Raw genomic sequence first — 17721 nt, 5'->3', positions numbered from 1 at the left:
ACCAGCGTATTTAGATCAATAGTTAGAACACGTGTAAGCGCTTGTCTTCTGCAGGAAGAAGAGAAACTCAAAGTCTTCTTTGTGATAAGTATGAGCTCAGTGTCAGCATCAGTAACAGGTTGATACCTTGTCTCCTCTCTGAATTTCTGTCTCAGGTGGCCTCTTCTGTTCGCCGACCTGTCCAGGTGGACCAGGAGGGCCAGGCAAACCAGGGTCACCCTGTGATCACACCAGGAAAGCAGGTTTAGATTCTCAGTGAAAAACCCACAGATATTTTTATCATTACTTGTAGACTCGTACCTTTTCTCCTTTGGGTCCTTGGAAGTTCAATCCCATGTTTCCCTGTTGAGGAGGATTTTGTGCAGTCAAAGCCATGGCACAACAATGACAAGCGTGGTCATGATGTTTTTATCTACAGTTAAAAGTGTCTGTACTCACCTTAGGCCCAGGAGGACCGGGAGGACCTGGACGGCCCTGGAAAACAAAACCAGAAGCAATTTAACCCAAGCTTCAGTCTGGGGCTGTTTATAAAGTCGAGCTTAAAAAGACGGTGTTACGTACCTCGTAGCCTCTGGGTCCTGGAGGGCCGAGAGGACCCTGTAAACCTGGAGTTCCAGGAGAGCCCTGTCACAAAAAAACACGTCGAACAAATCTAGTCAGTCTTATTTTTCATGTTTACCTTCTTTTTGTCAAAATATCAGAACACAGCAACCTAATAACACAAACTCATTTATTCTAAATGTGAATTGTGTGTATTGATTCACTCACAGGAGATCCTGGTAGTCCAGGAAGTCCCACTGCTCCTTTTTCTCCAAAACGATTGGTGGAAATGACGTCGCCAGGATCTCCCTGACGAAAGAAGGAACGCACAAAACCATAAGACGCTATTCCTTCTAAATGTTATAAGTGGTGGTGAGGAAAGAGAAAAGTTCACTTGCACTTAAATGTAACTTCACTAATAATAATATTGTTGTTAACGATCTTATCTGCAGATCAGTGCAGTTCCTTCAGAAACAGGGATGTGAATAAGCTAGAACTACCTTTACATTTATGCAAATGAATGGAGGATATGTTACAGGATGTCAACACAATTTAAGACCGACAGTCTTCACATTAGCCTGCCGATTAGCTGCTAAGGTAGTGTAGTAAATATACAGTACGTGCTGCTAGTCTGTTTATTTCAAAGCTGATGTGTAAATCAGTCTGTTAACCAGATTACTCCTAAAGGTGTAGAAACTTTCCAACAACCTTTTCAATACAGGAAAAGACATACAGATTTATTTCTTACAATTCAAACGTATTGTTACTTTCTTTGCTCCTGAGAGGCTCACACACTTACCTTTGGTCCTGGCAGACCAGGTGGACCCTGTAATAGAGAAAGAAACAAGGGACACATGAACACACATTCAGAGAGGCCACTGGTTGTTGTGTCTGAAAGTGACTCAGTGACTCACCGGCACTCCCTGTGATCCAGGGATTCCTGAACTTCCTGGGAAACCCCTCTCACCCTGAAGAAGAAGAAGAAGAAGAAGTGTCATTCTTGACTCCACAAAAATCTAGTAAGTGAACTGAAAGGTTTGTACAGTGTAGATTGTTTTGTACTTTACCTTTGTCCCATTACAACCTGGCACTCCTCTTGGACCTGGAGGTCCATCCTGCCCTGGCAGACCCTGACGAACAGAAAGTAAAAACAGAAAGTTACATCACACGTAGCTTCAACCAAAAATACTAGAAGGATTTCAGGTCTTAGAAAACTCACCGGCAGGCCCGGCGTTCCTGGAAATCCTGGCAGACCAGGAGGCCCCTGTTAAAGGAAAAAAGTGATTTAAATTGCCTGTGATGTCCCTATATGACTTAAAATCAAGTGATATAGGGACACCTGCTGGTCAGAGGAGGGTATTACAATCCAAGAGCATTCAATGCTCAGATGGCTTTGGAAAATTCCCCCTGCGTCTTTACTGAGCAGGAGATTTTTCATTTTTCTAAATGATGAAGCAGCAACATAAAAATACTATCAACCTACTCAAACTACTCTCAAACTTTCCTCTGTGTAAAGTACCCTGAAGTGACATGAAGCGCTACGAGATGGAGTGTGATTTACTCACTCTAATTCCTTTTGGACCAGCTGGCCCTAGAGGTCCGTCACTTCCCTGAAAAACAAACAAACAAAAATAGATGATACAGTAAACAACGTATTAGACCTCCTGGCTTAGAGTCAGGTTCTCCTTCTCCACTGTCATCAATTATAACCCACCTTCTCTCCTCTGGATCCGATCGGCCCTTCAGGTCCGGGGAACCCTGGACTTCCTGGCTGCCCTGTGAGACCTGGGAAACCCCTCTCACCCTGCGCAAGATGACACAGACACAGTCAGTGCCACAATCCTCTATAATATCTTTTCTTCCAGGTAAAGTGCAGGACAACACAAGCCCAAAATGAGCCCTGCAGAGATTTGCACCCCCCTGGTAAAATAAGCTAGGTGCTTGTAGACACTAGATGTCCTGGCTGTTAGAAGCTAAGCTAAGTTTAGTGCTGACCAGTATTAGTGCCTCTATTAGTGTCCCCACATAATAAGAGATTCATTATGCCAAAAGTACCAGGATGTTGTACAACATCCAGATACATTTTGCCCTACCCTTCATATGTTCACATATCTTCCTGCTTGAGGGAAGATATGTCACATTACTGAGCTGCAGAGAGCAGGTTAAAGGACTAAAACTAAAAAGTGCCATTAGATTACAGCAATAGTTATAAAGGACCAAGTTCAAAGTCCCTAATTTTAAATGTGTTGTCTTTTTTTCATGTGTTAGCCCACCTTGGCTCCTTTCACTCCACTGCAGTCACATTTGGATCCCACACATCCATGGCAAGCCTGTGGAAGAGGAAGAGAGAGATTTATTTAGTTGTCTTTCAGTTTCAGAAATGCGTTAAAATGATTAAAAGTAAGCACATGCTCCGTGTTTGCAATGACTTGAGAGGAACATTTGTAAAGATTTTTTATTGTAGCTCAGTGAACACCTGCAGCTTCCAGTCACACCACTAGAGGGCACAATCAATACACCACTGCATACTATCTGCACAGGCGGAATTATTTCTTCCCACAGAGAAGAAGAAGAAGTCAGTGGATTCTCCTGCGGGTTGGTTTGATGATAAGATATGGCCGCTTCAAGGTCACCAAACATTAGGTTAATATCCACTGCTTCACACAAAACAAATAGTTTAACTCGCTGAGAGTGAGAAAACCACTGAGAAGTGAGTCAAAGGAAAGCCAAGAAGGGGAGGACAGAGGGAGCAGCAAGCTGCTGATTAACTTTTGCTATGCTTGTTGACACAGTGAATGCCAGACAGGCATCGACTGCATGCATGCCAGGCAGTCAGCTTGTGAGAAAGACAGAGAGAGAGAGGAGTCAGCATTCTTCTGTGTCTGCGAACCGCTTTGTGTGTCCATGTTTGTGTTGATGGATTTTATTGACTTATTGGCACAGAAAGGGAAGAACTACTCTAACATCTGATCTGTAGTTTTACATGTGACATGGCTGCAGCACACTGAATATCATGATGCGTTTCCATTACTGATGCCACACTCAGATGGTAGGCTCAGAATTTGGCAACATGAACGCAGAGATCCATCCTGCTTTTATCAGCAGTTCAGGCCGCAGTTGGTTTAAAGGCCACGGGCTACCTCGATAACATGCACTGGCTATGAGGGACATGGTTTATCAGCAGTGTAACATCTTCTTATGGCTACTTCCAGCAGGCTTAGGCACCATGTCACAAAGTTCCGATCATCTGTCCTGGGGTCTTTTCATAACAGACAGTTCACTGTACCCGAAAGACCTCCGCAGTCAGCAGCTCTCAGTCCAATAACAACACAATGTGTGATGCTATCATGTCAATATGGAGCAAAATCATTTCCAGCACTGTGTTGAGTCTACGACACCAAGAATTAAGCCAGCTCTGAAGATAAAACGGGGTCCAACCCCATGTACACAACACCTGCCACACACATGCAGCTCATGTTTGTATACACTTATAGACAGACTCATGTATACATTAGTCGCATTCCTGTGTGCATGAACAGGATGTTATAAAGCAAGTGTTAACCACACACTGACAGGCTGTAAAACTCTTCTCTCTCAGCTGCAGCATGAAATCATGTCAGATTTCCATCTTATGACTAACAGGAGCTTCGGATGTCCTGAACACAGACGTTATCTGGACCTGATAGGGGTTACAAGCAGACAAGCCTGAATACATCCATGCGCAAGGTTAGTCAAGTGTGTGTGTGTGTGTGTGTGTGCAGATGTTTTTACAAGCCTTGGATCTCCACATTAGTCTCTGGTCTGCTTCAGCTCAATGCCATCTGCTCTCCCACGCCCAGGACACTCTTTTCACCTCCATCTACCCCCCTCTGTCTCTCTCTCTCTCTTTCTTTCTCCTGATCCATCATCTCCACCCTCATCCCTCTTTTTTTTGTCTGGAAAAGCTGTTCAGAGCTCACTTGGTTTCACAAAACTCCAACAATATTCACCATAGGCCTGGAGATGTAAAACTACTAGGTTAGGTTGAGTGAAATATTGTAGGTTTGCAAACACATACTACCACTGCATAGACATGACCACTGGAGGGCAGCAGTTACATACACACTGATAGTTTTAAAGGTCTGGAAATAGAAGTATCAGCCTCTGTGGTGGGGAGGACACAGTGATTTCTGCATAAAAGACATTAGCCTTAAAGGTAGGGTAGGAGATTTCATTCTGATGCACTTTTTGTTAAATTAGTGTAACTTCTCTTTACAATCCGATAGCAACCGATTAGTTCGGCAGTTTCAAATTAAAACGAGTATTGGCTGGTTGTCAGTCTCTTCCTGCTCTGCGCGCACCAGAGAGGTACGTGCATGATGGCCGAAGTCACAGACCGCAGCTCGTCTTCAGGTGATGCACGTCCATGTGATTGGGAGGCGTGGCTTCGGGGTGAGCTCTGAGAGAAAGGGGCGTGTGTTTACTTTCCAAATCTGGCTGACTCTCACTGAGTTTTCAAAATCTCCTACCCTACCTTTAACCACTAGTTGCCCCCCCCCCCCCCCCCCAGTGGCTGCTTGTGGTATTACAACAACAACAAATCCATGACAATCTTTTTTGTTCATGCATCAGATTATGTTAGATTATGTATGCTGAGCTGTTTGGTTTCACAGTAAGGTTGTTGACCCTCAAATATCCAGACATTTCTCTCCTTTTTCTTTGCTGTTTGCTCCCACTCTCCTGCCTCTCGTTTACCCCACAGCACTGACGGGGCATGTAATCCACTTAGAAAGGTCAGTGAGCTGCAGATATTTGCTCTACTCTCTCACTCGCCTTTTTAACTCTCACCTCCGTCCCACTTTTTCACTCCAGCCTGATGGAGGCGCAAAACTGCCAAACATTAACCCAATGGGACAGGTACAGTCCCCATTCTAGATCCATGTTTATCTAAGGTCTAAGTTAAAGCTAGAGAGCCAAAATACTATCTGTGATCAGATTTTAGCCAACAAAACAATGCTGTTTACATGCATTTGACATTTTATATAATTTCATGGATTTGTATTCACTGGAACTATTCCATTTTTTCAACAACAAAGATGGTCTGAAGCATCAAATCTGCCAAAGAATTCTAAATTTTCACCTGATTTTTGTCAAAACACCTGATCCAGTCTTCCATTATTAACAGGTACAATGAGTACACATCTAAACTGTGTGAAAAAAGGTGCACACAAAGTGACGGAGGAAGAGGAGGAGGGGTGCGAGCGGAAGGCACGCACCCGAGGATTAGACTGGCGAGACTGGAATTCCCCCCGCTCATCAAAGACTAATCATTAGACACGTATAGACTCTGCCCTACTGTAAGTACAAAGACACATGCTCAGATGCACAGTACACACAATTTCCAATGGATCATGACTTTCTAACACAGCCTGAAACAGCCGGTCTTTAAAGGAGCATTCCATCATTTTTATGACACAATATTTTATTACTACGACTCGTGTAAACAAGCTGCTTTGATCTGAGAACACAGACACATGTTGCATGTCCATGCATGGACAAACCACCGATTTCTTTCATCGCCGCTGGACTGTGACGACTTCAAGGTGCCGACGCCCCGGCAGTGACCACCAGACCAAATATTTTCACTTTCACAAAAAAATCCAAGCGGGTGTGTTTTGACCTACGCCCCAAACACGTGCCACAGTGCCAGTCCAGGAATTCCATTGATATTCCCGGGAATTCATGAACACAGTTTTCATTCCTTTCTTCTCTTTTTATTTGGTCTAATGAATGTTGACCTCTGTGACCTCCCACAGAGAGATACCTGCAGGGCAGCTGACCACCACCTCAGGAGGTTTCCTTCTTCTGCATGTTCTTTAATATACAACACGAACATGGTTAAATTCAGCTGAAACAACCATTAACTTAATCATTTAGACAATAATGTTGTTAATCATCTGATCAGCAGTCAAGCATAAATGTTAAACTGATAATGATCTGGGTACTTGGTGACTCATTTGAAAGAAGTACAAGCATGTTAAGATTTTTTTTTTGTGAAATGTTCATAACAATCTGACTGGCAGGGCAGTGTGTTGTACTCGAATGATCGCACATCTGATTTTTTGTGTTATAGTTTTAGCATAACTATAGAGACCAGCTACATATGACAGTGTCCAATAGCACCCTCTAGTGGACACACATTGTTTTTATTTGTCTGACATACAGCTGCAAAAGAACTATCACTCCTAAAGCAACCAGCAGAGATCACTTAGAGACACACAAACACACACATCTGTAAAAACACACCTCATTCTCTGCTGCATTCTTTTGTCCCACTCACACTGAACTACAAACTCTGCAACAATAAAGCTCCTTTCTCTGTAGATAGGGGACACTGTTGTTTATGTCTGCTGATTTTTTTGATTTGTTCCTAAGAACTTTGGTTTATTTGTACAGAAATCAAAGTGTTTGTACGCTCAGCAGACACTGCTACACGCAACCAGCACCATGAACCATTTGTACAGGCTACAGAATTTCACAGGAACCAGACCTGATATCAGCGGCTGAGGCGGAGTATGTGGCATGTTGTGGTGTGCCATAAAGCAAAAAGAGGTCTGTGCTGAAAACAAAACAAACAAACAAAAAAAGCACCAGTCTGATTGCAAGAAAGCAAGGCAAAAACAAACTCTAGCCATCTTGACAGTAGCAAAATCCTCCAACAATCAAACAGCCTGATCATCTGCTTAGATAAGGAATGCAACCTCAGACTAAAGCCTCTACTGCTTGATGTTTAGGCTGCGTATGGCTGCAATGACTGCTGACTGACTGGCCCCTTGCGATGGTCGCTACAGCCAGCTATTCACTAGCTATCACTATTTTAACTCCTGTCAACAAAAGGGTTGAGATATACTTTTCTTCAACACCCTCTAGTGGCAAAAAGTGGCGTTACGCCACGATCCAGACTTGTGCTACTTTGTTAGCATGCTAACTTTAGTTAATATTTCTTCACTTCTTCTTCACATCTGTGTGTTTGAACCTATAGAAGATGCACATACGTGAACATGAAGTGCGCCAGGAAGCGTCCTCATTTTAAAAGGTGGCTGAACTCATTCCCCTCTGAGACACTGAGCCCACCACAGCCCTGCCCACCTGTACAGGTAAGCCCAGCACTGCACAGCACAGGTTTAAACTTGCCCTGCCTTCTCTCTCTCTCTCTCTCGCTCTCACATACATCACTACTTGGCACGGTGAATTGTAGCTACTGGCAACAAGAAATTAGAGAGGAGGGCGGCGGCCTGCCAGCTGAATACCTGAATATGTGCAGCCCTGGGGGACAGACTGGGAGGAGGAGGACATGGTAGGGGAAAGAAGGGGACTTTACTACCTCACTTTCTAAATATCTGTCCAAATCATGCTGATAAAATCCACAGAGCCAACACTAAAAATGCACCATCCTAAACCAAACAGTGTAAGAAACAAACTGTGAGCTGTGTGGTCCAAAGTCAATCAGTGTTTGTATCCATGTCCTTCTGACCTATTTAAATGTAAACGACATGTGTTTAGACATCTGTGTAAACCCTTTAGACTGCATCCTGGAGGTGCATCAGTAACCTCAATATTTAGCCAGAAACACAGCTGAAGACAAAACACAAGATAGCACAGTCTGTCCTCAAACTATATCTCTGGAAGATAAAAGATAAGGAGAGGGACATGTGACCGCTCTACACTTTATCCTATATCCTTCCTCATGTCTGCTTGCAGTTCCACCTCCTCGCCACATGGGGGCGGTCTCCAAAACATGAAAGCTAAAATAATAAAAGACTTATACACAAAGGATTTATGGGTTGAGCATGATCCAAGAAGAGAAACAAGAGCACGCAGAAAAATCCTGGATTGATGAATCTGAGCCTGCAGACTCAGACACATGTTGCCTGTGATTCAGCAGCAGCAGCTTCACTCAGATCCTGTCATCTGAACATGCTGACTCCTGCTACAGTGTCTGATCCGAATCTTGTGAAGAGGCAGGTCGCAGCAGGCCCACATTTCTCCTCTCTTTAAACACTACACTGTACAACATAAAGTTTCACTGGTGAATTAATATGGCACCAGTGATAACATTAGCAATAAAGCTAAATCTGCTAGCTGTAGACATTTTTTAAAAAAAAAAAAAAAACATGAATCATTAAAGAGTTAATCCTCTTTTTCCAACAATGTGGCAATCTAGAAAACTTCTTTGTTCTCTGGTTGCCCCCTGTTCTATGCATTTTCTTATTTTCTTCCTCCATTGCTGCTCTCCCTGCCTCCTCCTCCTCTTCTCTCTCTCTCTCTCTCTCGTTTCCATGCTGCTACAGATGTCTGATATCTTTTGGTTGTTTTGCCCAGCGGGAGTCTGTTTGGAGAAGACGAGGAATGCCTTCATTCAGAGTGTTGACATGCACAGAAACTCCATCATTCATAGGCAGACCAAAGGTGTGTCTTGTCAAATCAATCACATTGACGTTAAAGATGCACAGAGGCGTTATTATATTGTAAACAGACAATTAAAAATGAGCTAGCAAGGATAAAAAGGGACGAAAAGTCCTTTACTGTCTCCAACAAACTAAAATGCTTGATGAAGGAGATAAAAGCATACGCAAATAAGGACAGAAATGCATTAACAAGCAGCCGATTAGGTGACTTTATTTCCTGACACCTTTTGTTGTGTCACTCAACAATGTGAAAAATGTTCACACACACACACAGACACACACAGGGACATGCTGAACATTATCCTCCGACCGCTAAAGGCTTAGCTGCATACCAGCCGGCACACTGACCAGGGACCCACTAAGACCAGGCCTGAGGATACACATGCATTTGTGCTTCTGAGGACCCCCCTCTGTCATAATGGAGCATTATAGTGCTTCCCAAAGTGAGAACCAGTCCTGACTATGACACACACACACAAATGAACATACTGCCCTCCATTGTTGAGGTCTAATTAAAGCTACTGTGCAGAAATTTTGTCTCCCCCTTCTGGCCGTAAAAGAAATCACAACATAAACACATCTCGCCTCTAATTGGTAACAGAATATATTGCATACAGCTATGCTAGCCTAGCTTAGACCTTGGAGATCTGTCCCAAATATTAGCCAGGAGACTCAATGGGAGCAAGCTAACAAGCTAAACTGAAAATCACAGAAGCCGTTCCAACGTGGGTTGTTGGTGTGAAACCCAACGCTAAACGTGGAAACACATCAAATCTTAATGACTGCTAATGTTTTAGTCCAATAAGATAACAGCTGTTGCTCATTCTGATGCCCCCCGGTGGCAGAAAAATGAATTACAGCAATGATGTACATCCATCGACTTCTTAAAAGGAGCCGCAGCTCTGACAACATGCTGCTTTTTGTCCTCTCAGCCTCAGACAAATGTAAACACACCATGTTTTTTTGATTGTGGGGGTCAAACAAGTGGGTTTTATTTGCGGGTTTACTTTGAAACGGCTCCGTCTGGACTATGTAATAAAATGTAATATGGTAACTCTGCTCTGATACATGTGAAGAAACACGCCCACTCTTTTTCCCATACGGTCATCGGGGAAGCCCTGTTTCCTTCTCGCTACTGTGATGAAAGAAACAGGTGCTCAGATTGGAGGAGAGAGAGAGAAAGAGCTGGAAAGTGTGAGAAAAACAGGGAAGAGGAGAGAACCAGTCTCCCTCCCACATCCCTTTTTTCTTCTTCTTTTTTTTTTGCTTTTGTAGCGAAGCAGTCAAAACACTTCTGATGGTTTCATTCATTGGCTCAGACGCATGTTAAGCTGGACTGCAACACTGCGAGTGAGTGTTATCAGGTATCACAGAAATAAAACAACTAGCAAGTACAAGTTAGCATGTCGGTATGATTTGGCCGTCATCAAAGAGCCGCCATAACTTGCAGAACTTTTCCACGTGACACCGATTGGCTTCAAAGCAGCTAAAAGCTCATGAAGCTCTTTGTAAGATGGATCAGAAATATGTATAAGACTCTTGCTGCCCTACAGATTTGTTACCAATGAAAGAAGAGAAACTTGACAGTGGAAGAGACAACAGGGTGGTACAGACAGTAATAACAAGGTGCTGAGTGATGTGAGGACGAGGCAACAGATATTTTCCAATAACCTCACTCTGCTGCCAGGGAAGCTGTAAAACAGAGCAGACATAAGTGCACTGATCTCAGACTGATTAAAACCCTTCCACAAAGAAAGAATGCAAAACAATAAAAGCTTAGAGGACAAGTATGCGACACATTTAAACCCTATATTCCTCCACCTGCCGCATTTATTTGCTCTCTTGATCCTTGTTTGTCTTTCTCTCCAATGACTCAACCTGGAGCTGCAGTATATCTATGTTTACCCTCTACCCATATCACTTCACTGTGCCCCTGAGCAGCACTCTGTGCTTCCACTAAAATTATTCTTTTTTTCATTTACAGGAAAAATAGAAGGACAAGAAATGATGTTGTTTCAGAAAAGGAGGTCAGAGGAACAGAGAGAGAGGACGAAGAGGAGGAGGAGGAGGAGGAGGAACGGGGGTTGCAAAGAGGACAGCATGTCTTGTGACTGTTCTGTGTAGGTGGATTTGTCAGGTAGCCACACACAAACACAATCACACACATAATTCAGGATACAAAGGAGAAGTTGGATCACTAGTTTAAGATTGATTTCATATAAAACTATGAAAACACATGCCTTAAAGGGACAGTTCACCCAATAATCGCAGCGTATTGGTGTGCGGTGTAGTTCTAGAGATTTTAAGGGTACGCTGTTCCTTTAAATGTCAACATTCAAGCATCTGCAGATGTATTGATGACACACAGTTGGGTTTCGTTCTCATTTCAAGTTTTAGTGTCCCTGCTGATCGTGTGGGAACTGTGAAAGGATCAAAAATTTTGCATCAGATACAGACGGAGATACAGAAGCCCTCATGGCTGAGGATGTCTGCAAAGTGTGCGAAGACTCTCCCAGCGTTAATCTGTAGACTAATGCAGGCCAAACACACAAAGAGCCAGAAAATAAGTCAAGAATGAGCTGACTGAGTGATTGAGAAGAGGCTGAAAGGGCGACAGAACAAACCATGAGAGTAAATAAAGAAGTCTCTAACAAACACACCGTGTTTACCCTCCTGTTAGCACTGTATGCAGGGTGGGGGGGGTGGGGGTGGGGGGTGAAAGAGTGAGGAAGAGGGTGAGAGTCAGAGAGAGGGGTGAGGTTCCTGAAATAACTCTTCTCAACTAAATGCAGAGGAGAATCGGGGTAATTAGCTGTCTAAACATTTGGTGTTAGCTCTCATTGACTTTAGTCCACCTGCTAATCCCAACAGCTCATTGACAGCAGAGTGTGAGGTCTGCCTGCAAACTCACACGCAAAAATGTACACACACACATCATCACATACTGCATATGAGCAACTGTGATTATTATTTGATTGATAGTGTAACAGATGTCAATAGACATCTGTGTGTCACCAACAGGAAGTTGTAACCATGGTAACTAAAACAAAAATAAATACCCTAAAATCATCCAAACAAATAATAAAAGCATTCTAAAGCAGCAAAAGAATCAGCATCATATGTGGGATGCAAAGCAGCTTTTTTTTTTTTTAGAAACAATATGGCTACTGCAGTTCCTCAAATGACCACTTGAGGGTGGCTCCAAAACCAAGGTAACGTCCATAGACCTCCATGTTAAAGGTAGGGTAGGAGATTTTGAAAACTCAGTGAGAGTCAGCCAGATTTTTAAAGTAAACACACGCCCCATTCTCTCCGAGCTCACCCCGAAGCCACGCCTCCCAACCAGTCTGTGACTTCGGCCATCTTACAGAGCAGGTGACAGAGTGAGAGTGACAACCAGCCAACTATACGCGCAGGTGCGCCTCGTAGGATTTGCTGATGTTTTTAGCGTTTTATAGCTTCCACAGATGATTCATATTCTTCGTTTTAAAAGGGAAACTGCTGAACTAATTGGTTGCTATCGGATTGTAAAGAGAAGTTACACTAATTTAACAAAAAGTGCATCAGAATGAAATCTCCTACCCTACCTTTAAAGTCAAGAGCCACCTTTAAACTTAAGCAGTGAAGTTGAAAAACAAAGAAAAAAAACAGGCACTACAGTTCCACAAATGCCCACTGGGGGGAGTTAGTCGTTTTTGGAAACACCCTCAAGTGGTCAAGAGAAGAACTGCAGTTTTTGGTGCTTCCTCACTGGATTTTTTTCTGCCTCTTTGCCCATATTTGGATTAACTGGGAGTTAGGTGAAGTCTCCTGCATAACTGGGTTATTTACAGTCGGTTTTTCCCTGATAATTGTCTGTAAGGCAGCCCAAATTTCCCTGAGGGACCTTCACAAAGGGATTAATAAAGTATATTCTGTTCTATTCTGTTCTATTTGTACTGTCATACATGTCATCTGAGAAGACAGGCTGTAGGGAGGCAGGGTGTAACTGATTAACAGTTTATTCCTCTTTTTGTTTTGGCGTCAAGCGGTTCAAAATTTGACACTGGTCAAAATGCTCCACCTTTTTACTCAGTGTTGTACGTGGATTTCTTTGTGTGTTGTGTTGCTCTGCACTGGGGGGAGGATGAGGGGAAATAGAAATCCCTAAAAACCAAAAAAAAACTAGGTACAAAAACTGAACCTCAGCTTTGTCCCGCCTGCTTTCACTGGAGCTGACATCACAGATTTATCTCTATGTGAGGATGTTTTGACTAACTAACCACACAGACACAAACAGCAGCCTGGTTACATACACACTCCACCTGGGATGCGGGTCATGTGAAAGGTGAGGGAACCCACACGCATCAATATAAGTGTGCGTTTGAGCGTCATGGTGGGTTCAAAGGAAGACGTCTAGGTATACATTACCGCTGAACTCCCTCACCTGGATGAATGCACGTTAATATCAGGATTACTCATGCACAGACACGAAACAATGAGGCCATATAACACAACACCCTCAAAGTGAAAAATCCCTGTACGTGTGTGTGATTTATTTCCTCTAAATAAATCTAAAAATCCCTAAAAAGTGACTTTCAGCATGTAAATGTGTGTATTTTAAAATGAGAAAGCAAAAAAAATGTGCATTTATACAAATCTTTGTGATCAGAGATGAGCCAAACTGATTTAATTCCATATAAATATACACATAGTGTCCACAAGGGGGCCTTAGTGAGCAGACTGGGAGCACTGGGGAAGAGAAGAGAGGTGGATGGATCTCCTTCTTCATCACTCTCCTCTCCGTCAGGGTGGGGTCGGTCACATTCTTGGGCACAAAGTGGACTCCCTGCTCTTTAACTTTACCTCTCCCTGGCAACAACAACAATGACACCTTACACACACACACACACACTTTATCTTTTCTTCACGTTCAACCACTTCATCAATTCAATCATTGATTCCCAATCAGGAATTAGTCAACATGTCCATCCTCTTTAAGTGATGCAGTTGCCATAGAAATACAAACTCTGGACAGTCAGAAAAGTCTCTTATCTGATTGGAAATAATAAAACTTCATGTAATGCAGCTCTAAGGATGAAAGGCAGATCTGATTGGACATGCCTGGTGTGTGTGTGTGTGTGTGTGTGGGGGGGGGCGGGGCTACTGGATTGGTCATGAATTATTAATGAGGTGTGAATATTCAGGATATCAGTGTCTGCTGGAATATTACATGAGGTGATTACAATGATTGATGATACAGGAAGGAATGAGAGAGGGCGAACACACACACACACACAAACACACACACACGCCTCCTGGGTCCCTGAGCAATGTGCAGTCTGGATTTTTCTGCGCGCAAAACCAAAAAACCCGATACAAAAACTTCAGTATGCATCAGAAAGCAGCTGCTGTCAACATTAAAACACACCTGCAGGACACATATACCTGGGCAGAGGAAAGACAACACACACACACACACACACACACACACTTCTTCTGCTGAGATGTCACCAAACTAAATGACGCACCGGCAGCAGCAGCAGGCAGACTGTGTGATCACTGACAGTTTAAAGAAGGCTGGAAGGCAAAGCGCGCATGTTTCAGGGAAGGGGAAATGTGATGCGCAGGGAGCAGGACGGTCCGATCCCCAGCTACAAAGCTGCTTTTTTTTAAAAAAAAAAAGCTCCGCACATAATTAGTCTAATTAAATGTGAATTGAATACATTTCTGCACGGGGCTTATTATTATTCGAGCAGCAGGATTAAGCGCTGGTTGTAACGCAGCCTCTCTCTATTTTTAGTGGCGCTTGCCGCCGGTGCAGTCCCGGCGGGCGGCAGGTCTCCGCTCTCTGCTCCGTCATGTTGCGGTGAGAAAGTTTGTCTTTAAAAAAAAAAATCCCTGCAACGTAAATCAAAATAATAAGAATAAGAAAAAGTTGCACTTACCGCAGAGTCTGATCGCTGCACGGCGACGCACAGGCTGAGGAGCAGCAGCGTCGCGCCGAGCTGTCGCAGGCTCTTCAAGTCTTTATTCATCTTGGAGGAATAAAAAGAAGGATCCCCCCGCGGTAACACTGAGGAACTATGCGGCTCTCTACACGCGTGTCATAGCCCCGCTCCCCCACCTGCACGCTTCAGTCTGAGCGGGGGTAAAATCAGAGGGAAACACACTCTCTGGTCTCGGCGTGTCGGCTGTTGTCGCGCTCGCACAGGCTCCACAGTGGTCCTGGCTCTGGCACCGTGCGCCTCTGCAGTCCCCCTCTAACTTTTCCTCATCTCGACTTGCAAACCTGCCGGATCTACTTTGCACGGTCACCGCGCAGTGATATCCACCCACTTCACCTACAGACCAAGAGAGAAAGATCATAATAAAAAAACAACTCTTGCGCAATTATACCTGCTGGTAAAGCAGTTTATTCAACTTTCTCACTTCAGTCCAGCTGGTGAATCGATTTAATATGTGAAATTACGTTTTAAAGCAGCTTCACCATAGGACCGCGGATGGATATGTCTTGCACATTTGACTGCAAACGGCCTGAGGCGGCGCAAAAAAAAGGGCTTCACATTAAAACTTTTTTTTGTAGAAAGATCTATATGCCCGGGCACGTCATGCATTCCTGTCAGATTATTAAAGGTTACATTCTCACTTTTTACTCCTGACAGAGGCATGCTGCGGGCAACTTTTGTCTTAATGGAATAGTTGTAATTTCACTGGTGGCTGCTGTTCAGTCAGGTGTGAGCCTACTCTGTGACATATTAACATCAGCTGATATGAGGAAAGTTACTGACTAATCGAATCAAAACTTCAGAAAGGTCCCAAACAACAACAACAACCACAGCAGCAGCAGCAACAAAGGAAAGTACCGCCGGGGTTTGCAGCAAATCATCTTTGCACAGATGCAATCAAATCGCTCTTATTTTCAGCTTAGGTCTGAGAAACAAATCTAATCGGTTACATTTAGAGAACTAGATGATGCTTTGGGTTATAACAGACAGGGGATTTTATATGCATGGCCACAGGAGGGCGCATCACTACGTAAAACATAACACTTTAATGTGTCACGATGTCACGCCATGTCCCCACAAGAGTCACCTGGTCTTACTCACAGATGGTAAGATGGATGAATCTTTGGTCTGTCCAGCAGTTTTGGCGCTAAGTGTGGATGTTTATTTAGTCGCCAGCATGTTAGTCTAACTAAACTCCAGAGTAATCCAAATACAGGCATCAAAGGTTGAGTGCAAATGGACGAAGACTGCCTCTCTTTTGTGCCACCTTCAAGTGGCCACCAGGAAAACTACAGTTTCTGAGACTTCCACAATGACGTCATTTCTCTGCCCCAAATTCAAAATACAGGCCAGAAACAGAAGTAAAGTGACAAACGGTCACACAGGACATGGCCCAACCACTTGGATCCACTCCCAGGTTTAACATTCTTTGTCCACGTGTCTCTGGGATAGACACTATAACCAGGAAACAGCCAACATGTTTGCAAATTCTACAACTTAGTGCAAAATTAAAAAGGCACCAGATTTGATCCCTGGGGTACTCCACAGCTAAACAGCTGAAACTTGTGTTTATCAAAGACACATTATTTTCTAAAAAAGCACATTAAACTGTATTAATCAAGGACTCAGGTCAAGTTGGAGAAAAATAGAAGAGATGTCTTTTATAACAGATGATGTAAATATCCTCCATCCTGGATGCTAATGTATCTAAAGTGTCACTTTATTTTATGTTCTTGTTTAAAGAAAATGATTATTTTATATTTGAATATTTGAAGTGTTTATTATTTTTGCACTTGTTTCAGAGGTAAGACCTTTGGCTTGCTGAGTCTCAGTCCTCTGACCAATGGAGGTTATGGTCTCTGCTGCGTGGGTAAAAGCTCCACTGCAGCCGGAGGTATGGAGGCATGAATGACATGTGTTGGCCCCTCCTCCCCTCGGCGCTGTGCGCTGCTGAGTTGAAGCGCAGCAACCCGGAGAGCGCAGCAGCGACTTCACCGCTGCAGCTTTGGTGAGTTGGATAAGCTCTTATTTTATGACAGAAACCACATGCGGAGGGTTTTTTTTTTGGTGCAGGTTGTGTTTTAATTCTTGAATCTCTGCGCGCGCGTGTGTGTGTGCGTAAACTGGGTGGGGGGATTACTGGTGGGACTACTTTATCTGTGTCTTTCTCTGTCTCCGGGTAGATGACAGGGGTTTGTGGAGCCGTCGATGAGCGCGTTTGAAGTGCCTTGCTGCTGAAGACAAGGGGATCGAGTCCGGACCTGCGGTTCCCCCCTCTGCCAGTCGGATCAAAATGAAATTCCTGTAAGCATTTTTTTTGTGTGTTTGTGTGTTTCGATAAAACTTCATGACTTTACGGCCAGTTTTCGGCGTCACATTGGCGCAGTTTAGCGGCAACCTGCCAGATATTAAGTGGAGGAAACAAACTAACGCAGATGTTTATTTCTCCCGCAGGATTTGTGTGCTTGTGCTCGCCTCTGCGGTCAGATCTGCGCACGGAGTAAGTCCCGTTTGTTTACTGTTGCTCTCCTGCAGGTGAAGTGGCTCTCCACTCCGTTTATTTAACGCTCATAAACGACCTCGCTGCATGTGTTTTCTGCTTTAAGCGGCTCATATTGACCCGGTGAGGCTGAACGGGGGTCCTCCTGTCCCCCCCAAAGCCGCCGCAGCCGCTCCATGCATGGATTCCATGTTTATACAGTGTGCCTACAAAGTGACTTCCACGCCACTCTGTGCGCTCTGCACAC

At 43.8% G+C, this 17721-nt stretch overlaps 1 protein-coding gene and 2 long non-coding RNA genes across 5 annotated transcripts in view; 2 read left to right on the top strand and 1 right to left on the bottom strand.

The window, feature by feature from the left end:
• Window positions 1-15258, bottom strand: part of col4a5 (collagen, type IV, alpha 5 (Alport syndrome)) — a 31196-nt gene extending 15938 nt beyond the window's left edge. For both annotated transcript variants that reach the window (XM_028405677.1, XM_028405678.1), the window contains exons 1-13: window positions 14915-15258; window positions 2814-2870; window positions 2255-2344; window positions 2106-2150; window positions 1760-1804; window positions 1608-1670; window positions 1455-1508; window positions 1340-1366; window positions 769-849; window positions 562-624; window positions 439-474; window positions 301-342; window positions 127-219 (exon numbers count right to left, since the gene is read on the bottom strand). In XM_028405677.1, the coding sequence (XP_028261478.1) occupies window positions 127-219; window positions 301-342; window positions 439-474; window positions 562-624; window positions 769-849; window positions 1340-1366; window positions 1455-1508; window positions 1608-1670; window positions 1760-1804; window positions 2106-2150; window positions 2255-2344; window positions 2814-2870; window positions 14915-15004 (786 nt within the window). In that variant the 5' untranslated portion in view covers window positions 15005-15258. The remainder of the gene's footprint in view (window positions 1-126; window positions 220-300; window positions 343-438; window positions 475-561; window positions 625-768; window positions 850-1339; window positions 1367-1454; window positions 1509-1607; window positions 1671-1759; window positions 1805-2105; window positions 2151-2254; window positions 2345-2813; window positions 2871-14914) is intronic.
• On the top strand, window positions 89-7676 carry LOC114435792 (uncharacterized). Of its 2 annotated transcripts, XR_003670627.1 has the most exons (8): window positions 89-242; window positions 444-655; window positions 771-912; window positions 1475-1559; window positions 2287-2367; window positions 4183-4266; window positions 5705-5876; window positions 7562-7676. It is a non-coding gene; the product is annotated as an uncharacterized LOC114435792 (long non-coding RNA). The 2 variants fall into 2 exon arrangements; XR_003670626.1 differs by lacking the exon at window positions 7562-7676 and having other exon boundaries at window positions 5705-6555.
• Window positions 15259-16875: 1617 nt separating the features above from the next.
• LOC114435790 (uncharacterized) lies at window positions 16876-17488 on the top strand. The gene is made up of 3 exons (XR_003670624.1): window positions 16876-16982; window positions 17158-17278; window positions 17429-17488. It is a non-coding gene; the product is annotated as an uncharacterized LOC114435790 (long non-coding RNA).
• The last annotated feature ends 233 nt before the right edge of the window (window positions 17489-17721 follow it).

Source organism: Parambassis ranga, chromosome 5, assembly GCF_900634625.1.
Source record: "Parambassis ranga chromosome 5, fParRan2.1, whole genome shotgun sequence".
In the NCBI taxonomy this organism is placed as follows: domain Eukaryota; kingdom Metazoa; phylum Chordata; class Actinopteri; family Ambassidae; genus Parambassis; species Parambassis ranga.
Note: the sequence above shows the minus strand (reverse complement) of the source record. Positions and strands in the feature narration are given on the sequence as shown.